The 16153-nt window shown below is 35.7% G+C and overlaps 1 protein-coding gene across 5 annotated transcripts in view; it reads left to right on the top strand.

Moving 5' to 3' along the window:
- Positions 1 to 13896, top strand: part of IQGAP2 (IQ motif containing GTPase activating protein 2) — a 130866-nt gene extending 116970 nt beyond the window's left edge. For all 5 annotated transcript variants that reach the window (XM_071581414.1, XM_071581412.1, XM_071581413.1 and 2 more), the window contains 9 exons: positions 1942 to 2074; positions 3533 to 3635; positions 4531 to 4672; positions 7853 to 7940; positions 8772 to 8984; positions 10291 to 10451; positions 11273 to 11416; positions 12377 to 12485; positions 12947 to 13896. In XM_071581414.1, coding sequence (XP_071437515.1) covers positions 1942 to 2074; positions 3533 to 3635; positions 4531 to 4672; positions 7853 to 7940; positions 8772 to 8984; positions 10291 to 10451; positions 11273 to 11416; positions 12377 to 12485; positions 12947 to 13060 — 1207 coding nt within the window. In that variant the 3' untranslated portion in view covers positions 13061 to 13896. The remainder of the gene's footprint in view (positions 1 to 1941; positions 2075 to 3532; positions 3636 to 4530; positions 4673 to 7852; positions 7941 to 8771; positions 8985 to 10290; positions 10452 to 11272; positions 11417 to 12376; positions 12486 to 12946) is intronic.
- The last annotated feature ends 2257 nt before the right edge of the window (positions 13897 to 16153 follow it).

The following is a 16153-nucleotide window of genomic DNA, read 5'->3' as shown; positions in this document are numbered from 1 at the left end:
TCCTGCCCTGGTCCCGCCCTGGTTCCATCCCCTCAGGATTTGAGTCTGGGGTCAGTGAGACCTCCTCTTCATCAGTCCTCCTCTTCCTCAGCACACATAGAGCTCTTGGAACTTTTCCAGTGTTCTTAGACCCAAGGTTGTTGGCTCATGTTTATGTCTTATTCTGCAGGCCTTTCTGATAGTCTTCAGTTTTCTGCCTTGGAAATAAGACTAAATGACCCAAAGAATTTGATCTACAGATATGTGGAATAGGTTGGCATGTATAAACATTGAACTTAAGCCGTTAGAAATATTAACACACTAAATCTACACTTTGCTACAGTTACAGGTACTTCTAAAATCTATAAAAATGAAAAAATCAAAAACCGCTCCTGCATCATATTGTGGGGTTTAGCAACAAACTTGAACTCAGAATTTCTAATGTCTACCCATCATGAAAGCAGATGCACTGCTCATATAATGGCTTTCCTTGAGAGATCAGCCATGAATATAAAGATACTTAGTCATTTTCCTTAATAAAGTATTTAAGGGCATGACATGAACATGAAGCCACAATAGGGTGGAAAGTATTATAGCAAAAATAACAAACTAGGCAAAGCCTAGTTGGCCCTTTCATCACTACAAAAGGAAGACTCTCTCTCCTAATTAAGTTACCTTTATACAAAACTGGATATGTCTATGCCTGTGCTCTCCACTTTAACTAAAACCCTTCTTAAACACCAGTGGGGCTCCCTTCACCTGCCTGTTCCCCTTCCACTCAGCCACCACCTGCAAGCGCAATATTAGCTATGTTAAAAGTTACTAGGCCTGCCTAGATCTTTTATTGTGCATTTTGAGTTGTACAGGAATTTGTCCAAATTCTTCCTAAGTCTTTGAGATCATCTGCATGCACAACCTTCTCTTGGAGCAATACTTAAAAGTTTGCTACCTGTTGGTTAAAATAAAAATTTACCTGCTGTTTCACTGAATACCCTCCCATACAGTATTTTTTTATTTCATTAATGAATTCTGCACTTATCTCATGCAACACCACTGTGATTTTGCACAACTTGATTTGTACCCCACAGCTTTTTCTTTCCAAATGGAGGAATCCCAGACCTTTCCCTTTTTCTTTTTTTTTTTTCCTTTTCTAATACTTTAAAGGTGCCGTGAACCTGAAACGCATGTCCTCTTCAACACCACAGGGCTTGCACAGTGAAGGCATTATGACTCTTGGAGGAACCCTGGAGGCATTATCCAAAACCCTGTTTCTCTCAGCTGCTCCAATTCAGGTCCTCTGGAAAACAAAGTGGTCCTCTGACAGGAGGACCTTGCTGGTCCCTGGTTGTCTGTACACATCCCTGAAGAAGTCAGCAGCTTAGAGTGACACTGCTGTCATTTTAAAAGCAGGTCTCAGCTCTCCATGTACATGCTAGTCATATTGAAGTAACACTTCAACTATACTCCACATTTTTGTCTCTCAAGACTCTTATGTTTATATAAAATACTGCATTTTCTGTCATTTTTAACACCTCACTTTCTGTGTAACAGCAATGTATATATTTTTAGATCAAATGGTAATTTTGTGCAGCTATTTCAAGTCATTTCTTCTTGGCATGCCTCTTACTACAAAGTGTCATCATAAAATCAGGGGGTCTTTCTATGGAAATCCTTTTATATCGATTAAAGCATTAAATATTGATTTCTCTAAGTGCTTCAAATTTACCAAGTCTTCACTCCATGCTGAATAAGGAAAAAAATCTTAACTCCAGGAAAAGAGAATCCTTCATCATTTGTATTGATCTGTTGCCTCCAAAAGGTTCCTTGAAACAGTTTGAGTAGATTGCACATTGTAAGAGAAATATTATGTATGTCAAACACTTGACTGTGGCATTTTTATACAAGCTAAATAAAATGAATGTATAAAGGACAATTATTGAAGTCTTTATAATTTTTTCTTAGGAATTTTTTTCAAGCAGCATGTGATGTTCCAGAACCAGAGGAGAAGTTCAATATTGATGAATACTCTGACATGGTGACCCTTAGCAAACCTGTCATATATATCTCCATTGAGGAAATTATCAATACCCATTCAGTAAGTCAATTAAAACAGAGTATAGCAAAAAGATCATCAAATATTTGCAACAGTCTCTGGAGAAAGCTTAGTTTTCATTCTTCCTTTTGAGATAATTTCTTCACTTCATCTCTGAAATGTTCTGAAGTTGAGTATTAGATTGCATTGTTCCTGGAGGAAAAAAAACCAAAACAAACAAAAGCCAAAGAAAATTTCTTCCATGCAAAAGCATCAACTTGAGTAATAACTGGTATGAAACATTTTCTGATGGAGGGAAGAATATTATGTTCTAATCTTATGTGACATTTCTAACATACTTAAAAAAACTTTCCTGTCTTGGGTAAGAATGTGACACCAATTTGAAGAAGCTCCTTTGACTCTGGGAATAGAAATTGTATTTTGTGACTGGCATTTTGTTATACGATTTGTGGGAAGCAGATGCAAACATCTGATGTAGAAAAACTGAAGTTGTGACGTCATGCCAGTTCTTACCGTGGGTAAAGAACAGATGAACTGCAGTCTGTAGTGTGACTCATTAGCGTGTAAGTTAAATGTTTGTCACATGTTTCTCCTAAAGCTGGGTTATTACTGTCTGTTTCCTTGCTCACAATATGTCCCCTGTGTATGTCCCTCTCAAGCTGAAAAAAGACCTCCAACCAAAACAACAATCCCTGCACAGAAAAAGCCCACAAACCTCACAAAGAACCTCGCACAAATATCACCAGACACAATATGGAAAAGGTAGAATAGCCAACTTACAATAGATGACATTATAAGCTAGGTTTAGTCAAGTGAAAACTTATAACCAAGTCTGCTAGAAACATGTATTCTGAATTGTCTTTGTCCCCATTCTTTTAAGTTTGTAAGAGATATACCTAAGAGACTACATGTTTATGATCAGTGGTTATGCAGACAGTAGTCTTGATCAAATATTCCTTTTAGTGAGTCTCATGTCTAGCATAACATGTCTGTTATGTGCAGCAAGTGCTGCATAGTGTGTTAATCACTTACAAAATACAGTAATTTCTGAAAGGTATCACTGACACTATTGAAAACTACTGGAATGGATACACAGAAAATAGGTATCTATGGACCACCAACTCTGTCTTTCTTCCTTTGTGTTAAGGATACAGCACTAAAATGATCTACTTGAGATTTTCACTCTTTACTCTGTGACTAATCTGTGATGATTAGGAATTTGTTAGTCCTAATTGCAAATCTTAAAACTTCTGCTCAGCTGTAACACTCAGCACTCCAGAGATGATTGCTGGAGGAGCATGGTAAGCTGTCTTACAGCAAGGGCAACACTAAACTCATAGTCTAGAATCCATCATGATTCCCTGCCTTGGGAAGGTCCTCCATAATTTTAATCATCCTAGGTCTGTGTTTTTCAGCATTTAGTTTCCAGATTTATTTTCAAGTATAAGGATACTGGGAAAGCTTTTTCTGGATGATGACTCAATTTACATTTATTTATAGCTACTGTTGGAACACCAGGATGCCATTGCCACAGAGAGTAATGACCTACTGAATGAACTGCTGGAAGGACTGGGACCTGTTCCTGACATAGAGTCTTTCCTTGGTACGTTGATTTTTGTCTTTATGGGTAACTTCATTCTAGGGACAGAACTAAACAGAAGTTGACTGAAATATTTTTGTGCGTTTCAGAGCAATAGCTCCTGATTCTTCATTTACTATTCTTTTCTGAACACTTATTTTACATTGTGCCTTTTATTTGAACCTACTTCTAACTGCAATAATCATTCTACAGATTCATGATGTGATTCAAAATCCAACCATTAATAATGTTTTGAGTGCAATGATCAGTTATGCTCCAACTGCAGACAGAAACAAGTGATTTTTTTTTGATATTCTGATCTTAAGACTTGCTAGTGTTGGCTAGAAACTTACAAAAACTGCATAGAGAATTCTAAAACCAACTGGTTTTGCTTTTGATACTAACTTATGCAAATAAAAATGACATTTCTGAAATCCTGCAAATTCAGTATAAAGGGAATGCATGTGTCTGATATTTAATTTGAATTAATTGGAGAAAAATGTGAAATGTTTATAAAGTACTTAGGAGTCATGGGTAGCAACATCTTCCAAGTGAATAGCCTGTTAACATGGCTGCTACTCTTACATTTTTGTGTTGTCACTGCATATTAGGACAAAGGATGTTAAATTGTTTGTATTACTCTTTGAGAAGAAAACATGTCTTTTGCACATCAGTAACCTGAAAAGCAAGGACTGGTGACACTTTCAAAATACTGTAACTGGACTTATAAATAGCTACCTTATGTTTTGATTGTTCAATATCCAAAAAAAGACTGCTTCTAAATGGAAGGAATATGTGGGCTATTTAATAAACTTACTATTTCTGATTATTTACAGTGAGTCATCTAGGCAGTTGTTTGTTTCATGCATTGAATCATGGGAAAGTAGGAAAACTTGAAGTAAAATATGCTTCCTTTCAGGGGAAGGAGCCGTTGATCCCAATGACCCCAACAGGGAAAGCACACTGAATCAACTTGCAAAAACAGAGATTTCACTGTCTCTAACAAGCAAATATGAGTTACGAGAAGGTGAAGATCAGGATCTCAAAAGCCTGATGATAAAGTAAGATTTGGTCAAATCCCTATATTCTGCCAATGCTTTGTTTTATTGGGGTTTTTTGTGGTTTATTTGTTGGGGTTTTTTAAAGTTACTTTGATGCCCCTGTCCTAGCTAAGTGCATTCCTGAGGTGCTGAGTGCACTCAGTTTTCAAAAGCCAGTTTGTGTTCAGGGCTACTCAAACTTTTTTTCTCCAGAAAAATAAATACACTGCCACTTTGTTTTGGAGCTTGATGACATCATTATCTAACCTAGGAAGTGTTTTTTCATGAAATTGTAAAAGCAATCTGCTCTAAAATACCACAGGCTTGGGAAAGCAGAGATGAAAAGCCATCTAGACTTATAAGGGTCAATTAGCATCATGCTGTCCTCCTTTCCCTCTCTAAGGGAAACACTTCCCTGATATATTGACACTGGGCATTTGAAAAGGATGCAACCATTACTTCAGCAAGAATAGCCCATACTTTTATTGAGGGAAAGAAAATTGTGTTTATTCAATTTGGTGAAGAAATTAAGAAATGGTTACTGGGATACCCTAGGGGACGTAGCCTACTTTATAATAAAAAATATTTATGTGGAAGTACTTAATGTAAAATTATTGACACCCATCCTTTGAAGTTATTTCAAACTGTCCAAAATAAGGATTGGCCTATTCAAGAACCTTAGCAAGGGAGGAGAGTAGGATGCTACTCTCCTCTGTTACTGTGCTTATATGTAGCCCACATGTGTGAAGGCTAGAAGCTCAGGTTAAAGGGAAATACAGGACAACTTTACAATAACTAGGAGTGTAGATATGGGCTGTAATTCAACTCTAATCTATTAAGCTGGGGTTTTTTTAAATCAGAAATGAGTTAACTGAATTTATTAGATGGCATGAAGTTTTACTTCTGAAGAAAGCTTTTACCTATAATGCAATAGTGCAACTTTTCTATAAAATCCATAATTGACAGCTAAAAGTCTGAGGTAAAAAGGTCTGGTTTTAAGTGCAAGAAAACTCTTGCTATTCATTTTAAAAGGAAGAGGAGTTTTTCCACTGTAGTTGTGCATTTTTTATCTGAATCTTATAGCAGAAAACACTGAGACTTTTCTGCAAGCTCTTATCAAATATAATTTGAGATGTAAAGGAATTTCAATAACTGTCAAATCAAAACTGTTTTAGTTACTTTGTATGCCAGAGAACAAGACTCTAGATCTGTTTCCAGGCTGATTTTATTATAAGGATATGCCTACTGCTGTCCCTTAAAAGAAGAGGAAAAAAAAAAAGGTAGAAGAAAATTTTATTTCCTGTCCTTTCTGTGTAGGAGTAAAATACTATCCCTCAGTGGAATCTATAAAAATATGCAAAATCAAGGCCAAAAGAAATTTCTTTAATGCTCTACATTGTGCAGAAATGTGTTGAAACAATACCATGGAAATTAAGAAAATAATTTAACTTCTCTACTTAGTAAGTGCTTTCAAGTAGTATTTCCCATCTTTTGAGAAACTCGAGAGAAGAATAATTAGCAAGCTGTGTTTAATTGCAGCAATGTCAAAAGTCAAAATACTTACTGCTAGCTTTTAAATGAGATATGTAAGTACAGATGTTTAGCTTTCCTACCCAAGCTGCACAGAAGTCTCTTCCTGCAATTGTGAAATGCACCTGTCTAAAATTTGTCACAGCTCTTTCTCTAAGTGTTCCTTGCTTCTCTGCAAATGACATGCATATTGTTTCTACGAAATATTGATATATTTGCTTTATAAATAGTTTTGTTAAGGCTTCTGAGAAGAACTTTAGGATTTGCTGGTACCTCTGTCAAGGGCACTCGATGTAAAGTGCCCAGTCTGTGTGGTTTGAGCATGCTGGTGCTGCACGCCAGGAGGCAGGTGAAGGCCCAAGCTGAGTCTTTGTGCACAACAACAGAGCTGGGCAGGTTTGGTATGGAGGAAGTTCTGGGGTGAGGAAGTGGAAATAAGCCTTATGTCTTATCAGCCTTGTCGTATCAGCACCTGTCTCTAAAGCAATGCATAAGACAGTATCAGGATCTCACACATGCTAATGTAGGCTGTAGTGGTGAACACCAAAGACTGGCAAAATTGCATCATAGAAGAAAAAAAGAAAGCCAGCAATGCATTGATGTAGCCCAAATAAACCAACTCTTGGGAACACTTTCTGGGTTTATTTTTGGTTTTGTTTTTAGTTTTGTTTTTGTGTATTTGTTTTCTGTTATTTTGTTTCTTCATGGCAAAGTGGAGGGGATTCTAAGAGAGTTTGTGAAGTTAAAAATACCTTTAGCAGTAGAACTTCAGAAGCCTGCCTGCATTACTTTGCCCTTTCCATGAAAGTTTAGATCATACCCAAGTACTCTGTGGTTTAGGATAATGTTGCCTGTATATTAGTAAACACATGTCACATTTCATTGCATTTTTGAGAATTTCTTGTACTGAAGACACCCAACTGTACATACATAAACTACCACTTTCACAAAAGTCACAAAGTTTTATAATAGAAAACCCAAATATATTTAGGCATTTTCCATAGAAACTTAAGCTGCATCTTCAATATATATCGAGTCTATCTATAACATTGTCCTCTAAATTAATAGAATTCTGCAGAAGGATATTCTTGGAAGTACTATGGATGAATAGGCAGCAGGAATGAGATAAATTTTTGCCAAAAAAAGAACTGGCTTACATATCGGAGTGTAGCAGCTTCCCTTTTTCAGCCAGGAAATGCTCCTTGTCTAGTGCTGCTGGAGAAATATCCGCCCTTAAACGGTTTGTGTAAAGGCACTGTGTCAAATGTAAAATTTCTTCAAAGTTCAGCAGTGTTGCGTGTGTTTCCATTTTGTTCAGTAAATGTGACCTTCAATAAAATCATGAATGGCTTGGACTTTTCAAGGATTACATTTCTACCTGTTGTTTTGTCATGATCACAATTGAAATTTGTATGTGTTTATGTTTTTTTTCTTCTGTACTAGTTTTCTAAAAGGAGAGACGTTTGCATGCACTTCTCTATTCAGATGTGTGTAGAAACCACTGTCCAACACTATTAACGGAAGCTCTGAAACATGTAAAGCTAGAAAACATAAACTTTATCAAAAATCCATAATAAAGGGGGAGCTTGCTAATTTTATGGTTGTAGAAATTGTATGCACAAGTGATCCAGTGACAACTGTTTTGTAATATCCATATATTCTTTTCAAAAGAACCAAAAGACTCATTGTGGATGTGATACGAACACAACCAGGGGATACGCTCTTAGCAATACTAGAAACACCAGCCACTGCACAACAAGTAAGTGCTATACTTATTTGAATGGGGAAGAGAGTATGTATTTTATTATAGCTATTTGAAAGTCTTAACAGATCTGACAGCTTTCTCCACTTTGTAACAATTATTTGTTGATAGTTTTAGACTATTCAGATCTAGAGCCTTCAAAATGCGAGACTTGTAAAATTTTTTTACTATGTAATTGGAAATAGCTTCAGAGGAAATAAAAAACTAAGTCTTGCTGTGACTACCATGACTAGAATATTTTTCTCTATACATTTTTTGTAAATATAGTCTTTTCTTTCCTATGTTATAATACAATCAAATAACATGAGGTGAATCCTCCTGCTACATCATTTTATTTTTTCCTCACAAACTTCAGTGTCTTAACTCAAGTTCCCTGACATATAGTTTATTTGCTTAATCAATATAAGCAAACCTCTTCCCAGGGAACTGCTGCTATCCTTGGTATGGGAATTGAGTGGGAAGACCTCTCAGATGAAGTTTTTCCTGTTGACACTGACACAAAGCTCCATTTCAACAATGTGTATGTTTTAGCTTGCTTCATTGTATGTAAATGTAGAGGACACCTGTGAGCTCTGGACAGTCTTCACACAACTTGGTGAAATCATTGAGCTATCTGGCTGATTTTAGATATTTTGATTAATTGAAATACATGTCTAGGTGTTGTGAGTAGGCATAGTAAATGCAGCAATTTGAGACCATGTAGTAAGAGGACATAAATAAAGCCTGCACCCTGATTCTTGATAATCTCCTTTAAGGATTCAATGTACTTAAACACTTAACATTCTCATAAACTGTAAAATTACTGTTCTGGATTTTTTTTTCACCCAGGAATCTGAGAACTTGAAACTTGTAGAAAAACGTGCCATCTTAGATTCTAAAACTCCAGAGAAAATGAAGCACAGTCAGTCTATTTTTGAAGAAGGGCAGCTACCAATAGAACAAAAGAAAAGAAAAATTCAGAGAAATCTCCGGACATTGGAACAAGCAGGACTAGTGTCTTCAGCAACTAAGTACCAAGAAATTATAAATGAGATTGCTAAGGTAAATGGAATGTGCTTTCCTGTATATTGGGTTTTTTTTTTAGCCATCTAACCTAAATCCATTCCAGTTAGAGATGTACAATACACATTTTCAGGAAACACTACACTAAATCATTGGAGTATCCACATATGAAACAAACCATCTTTGTTTGCTGACAAAGTAACTGAAAGACAGTACAATCCTGCACAACTGCTTGAACTGAATAATATACAACTGCAACCTTTGTAAGCCAGATTTGATATAGATGATGTTTGAATTTTTCCACTACAACGTGTTTCAACGTAAGGTTTTATTACTTTTAAAAGTAATTGGAATTACTCAGTGGTATTTCAATTAAGAATTAATGTAGGCTTGGTAAGGTTTAAAAATACTTTTAAAAACCCTAAACTGATTGGTACTAACTTGACCTGCTGTGGCTGGGCAGGACACAAGAATAGTGGACCAATGCAGTGCCCATCCCAGTACTGGGAATGTACAGTCTTTTGTCAGCAAATCACTAATTCTACATCCACAACCCATACTGGCTGTAAAAATCTTAGTACATTGGATCATCTTTAACTGCGCATGAGTAAATTACTCATAGCTTACATCACTGATTTTACATACTAAAAATATGTATTTTTAAGCTGCAAATTTATTTGAATATATAGATGTCTAAATTATTTACTTAAGAATGCATGTTGCACCTTTTCTGAAGTGCCATTTTAAAGCTCTGCCAAGTTCATGTGTCTGCATCTGCTTCTACTTAAGGAAAAACCATTCCACATATCTATTCAGTGCCCTGCTCTTTTTTATTTCTTATCTATAAGCCCAGACATTTTGTTTGGGGCCATTAAGGCAATCTGAAGATAGTGATGAGCCTTGGAAATGGAAGTTCCTTTTATTTCACTCTGACTACCTCAATTCAATCATTATGTTCAACCTAAGCTGTAGCTTAGCAGTAGCAATTTCTTAGTAGAAACGCAAGATCTTATTTCTTAGGTCTCTCACCAAAAAATAGCTGCAAGGAAGCTTCCATTTTTATCACAAAGAGGCCATCTTCCTTATGTCTTCTGTGTCTGTTGGGCCCTGTGGACCACAGCAGAGTTCAAGATAATGCTGCTTGTATACATGACTAACAATGTCATTGCCATGTAAAACTGTAGTACTCACTGTGGGTACTGTGCTTGTGAGAACTAACATGATAGTTCATGCTTTCTTTCAGTAATTAAGTCAGATTGTGTAATTACAAATTTGAATGGCAATAAGCTGATACTTTTTAAAAATACCAAATTGATAAAACAATTGCATTAATGAATTTCTTTAGGACATCCGGAATCAAAGAAGATACAGACACCATCGAAAAGCTGAATTAGTGAAACTCCAGCAGACTTTGAATGCACTTAACTCCAAGACAGCATTTTATGAAGAACAAATTAACTATTACAACACTTACATAAAAACTTGCTTAGACAACTTAACCAGAAAGTGAGTTGATTCTTCTTGTCTTTTAATGTGTCTTTTAGTGTGTTTTATCAGGCAGGCGAGCAGGTGTTAGTCTGTAGTTGAAAGTTTTGGTTCCAAAAGATTGACAATCTATGGATTAAAAAGTTCATGTCACTGTAAACTGAGTCAAAATCTGAAAAGTAAAGTCTTGCATTTAGTTAACACTGCCTTAGAGACAGAGGTCTGAGATATATACATGTTTTCAGTATATTTAAAAGGTGCTATTTCGTACATCCACTAGCATGATTTGAAGTCATGAACCTTTGTGAAGTAGTTATTTGCCCTCTTCCTTCATGAAAAGGTTTGGTGTTTGTCTTTAGAATGAAAAAGGAGGAAATAAATGCCTAAAGAATTTGCTTTTCAGGTATGATGCTGGTACATGAGAGCTAATCTCCACTAATGCCACTGATATGTCAAAATGAAAACATTTTACTGACATGAGCAGGAGTCTTTCCAGTGCATACCTCACTGATCCAAAAATGAACACTAATCACTGAGTATTTAACACTTATGTCACTTTATACATACAAATGGCTATTTTAAAGTGCTGATTGTGGACTCTTTAGGATAAGAGTTGCACTTCACAAAAGCATTTAAACAAGTGCTAGAAGACATTGATTCAAAATAATTGGAAGGATGTTTAGATATTTCACTATATGTTCAATTTTCTCTAATTCTTATGTTTTACAGAATAACAATTCTGTTACTTTAAAGAAGTTCAAGAAAGAGTGAAGGAAAGTTAAATATGGCTATAAAGGATGTGACAGACAAATTAAAAGCCAGTTTTCTTGTTCTCTTTCCAGAAATTCACGGAGGTCAATTAAACTAGATGGGAAAGAGGAGGTCAAAGGAAGCAAAAAGCTGAAGCAGAGCTCACTAAAGTACACAGCTGCAAGACTGCATGAAAAAGGTGTCATCCTAGAAATTGAAGACCTCCAAACCAACCAGTAAGTGTCATATAAAACAATTCTGAGCATTTTCTAGTCAACAATTTCTTATGGGGCTCGACTTATGATAACAGAAATCTTCACAATTTTCTGTGCACAACTAAAATTAGACTTCTACATTCAGAAGGGTGATAAAGACTAATTGTCACAATTCATTATTTTCCTTTGTACCTTGCTATATGATCACCTTGGGAAAATATTTGAATAAGCCAGAACCAGCTTACATGGGACCAGTCTGGCAGCAGACTCTTTGCTAATGACCAACTCTTTAAGCAGTTGTAGCACTTATTTTTTTCAGGTATTGACTAATCACTTTCATATAACTGAGTAAACATCTAATTTTCTGCACTTCCTCACGATTACAAGCTGAGTGGATGCAGTGATTCAACATCTCTTTTGTATCCATCCATTATGAGCCTACAACAGTGAGAGATTTCCATCCTTTGCATCCTCCCATCTGTCTTCCACATGAAAAAGTTTTCCATTTATTTGCAATTTTTCCCAAGTAGGTTCATCAGCTAGAGGAAGCTGCATGGGGGAAATAAGTACCACGGGCGTGACAGAAAAAAATCTGGCTGCCAACCATTCCTATCCACTCTGCGTTTGGTCAGATTCCTTCACTGAACTTCTCACAACTCTTTTTTTTTTTCTTCGGTTTTGGGGGAGTTTGTATGTTTGTTTTTCTAATACAAAAGTACATTTTCAAATACTTCAGAGTTCTATATTTCATACTTCACTTACACCCAGAAAGTCTCCAAGAAGGCACTGAATAGGAATGGAGTGATTTTTCTTGTTTGTTTTTGTTTTGGTTTGAGTTGGGTTTTGGTTTTGGTTTTAACATGACAACACACTGCTTGCAGTCAAAGTTCTTTTGTGTTCTGTAGGCTTTTTTCCCAAAACTGTCTCTGGGCTATATAAAAGTGCACAACATATGTATTCAATTACCCTTCTTGTTTCAAGGTTTAAGAATGTGATGTTTGATATCACACCTGGAGAAGAGGTGGGTGACTTTGAAATCAAGGCAAAATTTTTAGGAGTTGAGATGGAAAAAGTACAGCTCCATTTCCAGGTGAGTTTAGATTTTGTTATTTTGCTATATAGTCACTGTTGCCTTTCCTATAAATACATACTATTTCAGATTTTTTTTATATGTATTCATGAATTAATCAATCAGCACAGAGCATCAGATCATGTGGGGAATAACTATACAGCTTCCATAGAATGCCAGACATGGAGTTGAGTTAATGTTTATATGCTTATATTGAGGAAACTGCATGAAACCAAATGTCACATTAATTCAGTGGGAAGCAGGAAATACCAAAAGAAAACAGAAGTCCAGACAAAACAGTACTTCTGGTTTGCTGTTACTGACAGTCTGCAATTTGGGATCTAGAGGACAGATGTTTTATACACATATCCAATAGTTGCTTGCAACTGTTATAAATGACCTAGAGTGGGAGATTTTTATTATATAAGAGAATTAACGTATGGATTCAGAGCAGAAATGAATGATTTTATTTCTCATTTCAGGATTTACTTCAGATGCAGTACGAAGGTGTGGCTGTAATGAAAATGTTTGATAAAGCGAAAGTGAACGTGAATTTGCTCATATTCTTGTTGAATAAGAAGTTCTATGGAAAATGAGCATTTTCAGATACGGACTTCATCAATCAGTGGGGAGTCTATTCAGTATTTTTTTTTCTTATAAACATTTATTTGAAGTTTGTCATTGGATCATTTTTAACTTCAAAAAACCCTTAAAACACCAAATGTTCAGAAAAATGTATGCGGTGCCTTTTCAGCATTGACAATGAACAGAAAACCAGGAAATCAATTAATTTAAACAGTTCCAGATTTCTTTGGTGTCGGTACTTTCAAATCAAAACATTGTTTAGGACACACATCTTTCATTGCATGGATTTTAAGGTAGGCAGATATTGAATTTAGTTGAATATATAAACCTCTTCCTATTGAAACATTTTAAAATTACCTCAGATATATCATATAGTTCATACTAGACTTTAAGTATTTACCAAAAGAAAACCTAATTTGCTTCTAAGGGATAGTTTGAGCAAATATTTAGTTATATACTAAGCCTATTTTGTGAAGGTTGTCAAATGCAAAGCAAACTTATAGTGCAATTCAAAAATTTTCATAGGTAATTATAAAGCGACAATAACGACTTACTTCACAAAAATGTATTTTGTGATTCATTCCTACTAAATGCACTACTGCCTCATGCAAAATGACATTTTCTACTTTCACAGCCTTTGGAGTGGTATTGGGGAAATCTGAATAGCGAACAGTTGTTCAGTTTGAAGTATTTGAATACGTAAATTGTGCCTGTCTGTCTTTTGGTTTTGTTTTTTTTTTTTTTTTTGTAAGAAAATAAATGGAATAAAATCATTATTTAGATTGTGGTTTTTAAATATTCTTTGGAGATTCTTCTATGTAAAATAAACATTACCTAATTAAACTGCCTTGGTCCCTTAATTTCATTTAAAGCAATTATTAAAGCAGCAATCCAAATGGTAGTTGAAAGAACTTCTTTCAGTTCTTTCATAAAATTGCATCTAATTAAGCCTGACTGCACTCAGTACACTTTGGGAAGGCTGCTCAGCAGTGAAGACTTCATGGCCTTTATGCCATTGAACATGCTGATGATTTTGCTGAAGAACTAGCACTTAAACCTACAGAGCAAAAGTGTGTACTGTGGGTAATGTGACAAATCAATAAAACAACAGAAAACATTTCTTACTCTCACTTTTCTTGTGAGAAGGGTTTCAAAGACCGTGAGGCATCCTGGGATGAATGGTAAAAGCAAATATGAAATAAGTGTTAACTCTGGTGAGGAAATAAAACAGTATAAAGTCATCGGCTGATATACAGATTATAAATTCACAGACCTGTGGTATTATACACACTGAAAAAATTATTACACTTACTGGAGATATTAATTTATGCAAGGCATAATAACAGCTAATAACCCTAATTAAAATATAAAAAGCTCCTACATGCTTATATTTTCCTTCTAGCTAGTTATGTATAAGCAATTTTAATATGCCAAATGCTGCAGTATTGATAACGTGATTCACTTAACATAGCTGGACAGCACGGTGAAAGCAGGGCTTTACTTTTGAAGGGGAGAGGTAAATTGTACTTGAATATGAATTAAACTCACAATCTTTTGTTTCCTTTTTATTTGCAACAGACTTGACTAATAGGTCAACTCTAGCTGAGCACATAAGTCTGCACAGGTATAATGTTGATCCTAAGACTATGTGAACAAAATGTGGAATTCTGATGGTGAGACATGCTAGACTCCGTAGCCCTCTGTGGGAGTAAGTCACTCTTGGATATGTAATTCTGTGTAATACACTTGACACATCTAGTGCCTGCCTAGTTCAAAGGCAAACAGCATGTTCCTCACTTTTTTCCTGGTGCAGAAAAGCTCTGAAAACCTTATTTGGTGCCCAAGGTAATGACATGTATGAATGGTACAATCTGTGTGCTAACACTCACCTTTTCCAATCCTTTCTTGGGCTTGTTCTTCCTAGTGCACATCAAAGAGTAATTTCCATTTAATTTCTTTTAACTCCTTTATAAGCTTTTTTCCTTAATTAACTAATTCAATTTAGGGCCTTGTCACTGAACAAATAATGAAGTCTGCTAAACAGGACTGACCACAATGATTCCTACCTAAATATAAGATTGATGGTAGTAGAAAGTACCACATAAATGAGCAAATTGATTCTGAGTTCACCCAATGGTGCTGACAACTACTAAACACAACAAAAAAGAAAGGCTTTTTGGAGGCTTCTGTAAGCAGCAATGTAGGAACTTCAGCATTATATAGGACTTGCAAAAACCAGTCTCATTCATGAAATGGTGGTGTGGAAAGACTTGCATTGCTGATTCAAAATCTGAGAAAAAAGCTAGTACAGCTGAATAGGGCTTATGCATCAGTTGTAATTATAGGAGAAAATACATCTTTCCTCGGGCAATTTACCCATCTCTCAACTTTGTCCTCCTTAACTGGTGGTAGTGAAAAGAGATTATAATAGACTATAGTCTTAGTCTGTTAGCATTTTTAGCTGGTTTGCATTTTTCTATGAAGCATCTTTGGAGTTGGCTAAGAGTGCTTGGCAGCTACTCTAATTTATTTTGGAATTTCTATATCTTCGTGGGACTCTGAATCTCCAGAACTATTAAAGAAATTGCAAAACAACATCCTTCTTCTTGGCCAAGCAGACAGAAACACTATCACAAGCAATAGCTTTGTTCTATTTCACTGCACTTATCTGCTAACCTTCTTTAAATGTCTTTTCTTTTTTTGTTTGAAGAATACAGGAACAAAACCTCCACCTTTCCTCTAACAGAAAATCCAAACATTGACAGTTAAACATGATTTCAAGAAGTTCATAACTAGATAGACAACTCTCCTGGATGACTGATTTCCCCTCTGAGATAGATTATAACCTCATCCTCTTTCAGCAGTAACTACGTAACTCTGACATGCACCAGGGTAATCTGCGTCTTGAGCAGCAAGAAGATACCTCCTTCCACAAACCATAGTGATGTAGCAACCTCACTGGATAGCTGCAGTCTTTTTTAATAGACTCAATGTGTTTAACAAGAATGAAGTTTTGTTCTGTAATGTACTCCTACAAAAAAACCAAAGCTCTGAAAAAGGTGCAAGAAGTAGAATTAAAAATGAAAGCTTTAGAAGTCATGAAC

The sequence above is a fragment of the Pithys albifrons genome, chromosome Z (genome assembly GCF_047495875.1).
Source record: "Pithys albifrons albifrons isolate INPA30051 chromosome Z, PitAlb_v1, whole genome shotgun sequence".
NCBI lineage: Eukaryota > Metazoa > Chordata > Aves > Passeriformes > Thamnophilidae > Pithys > Pithys albifrons.
Note: the sequence above shows the minus strand (reverse complement) of the source record. Positions and strands in the feature narration are given on the sequence as shown.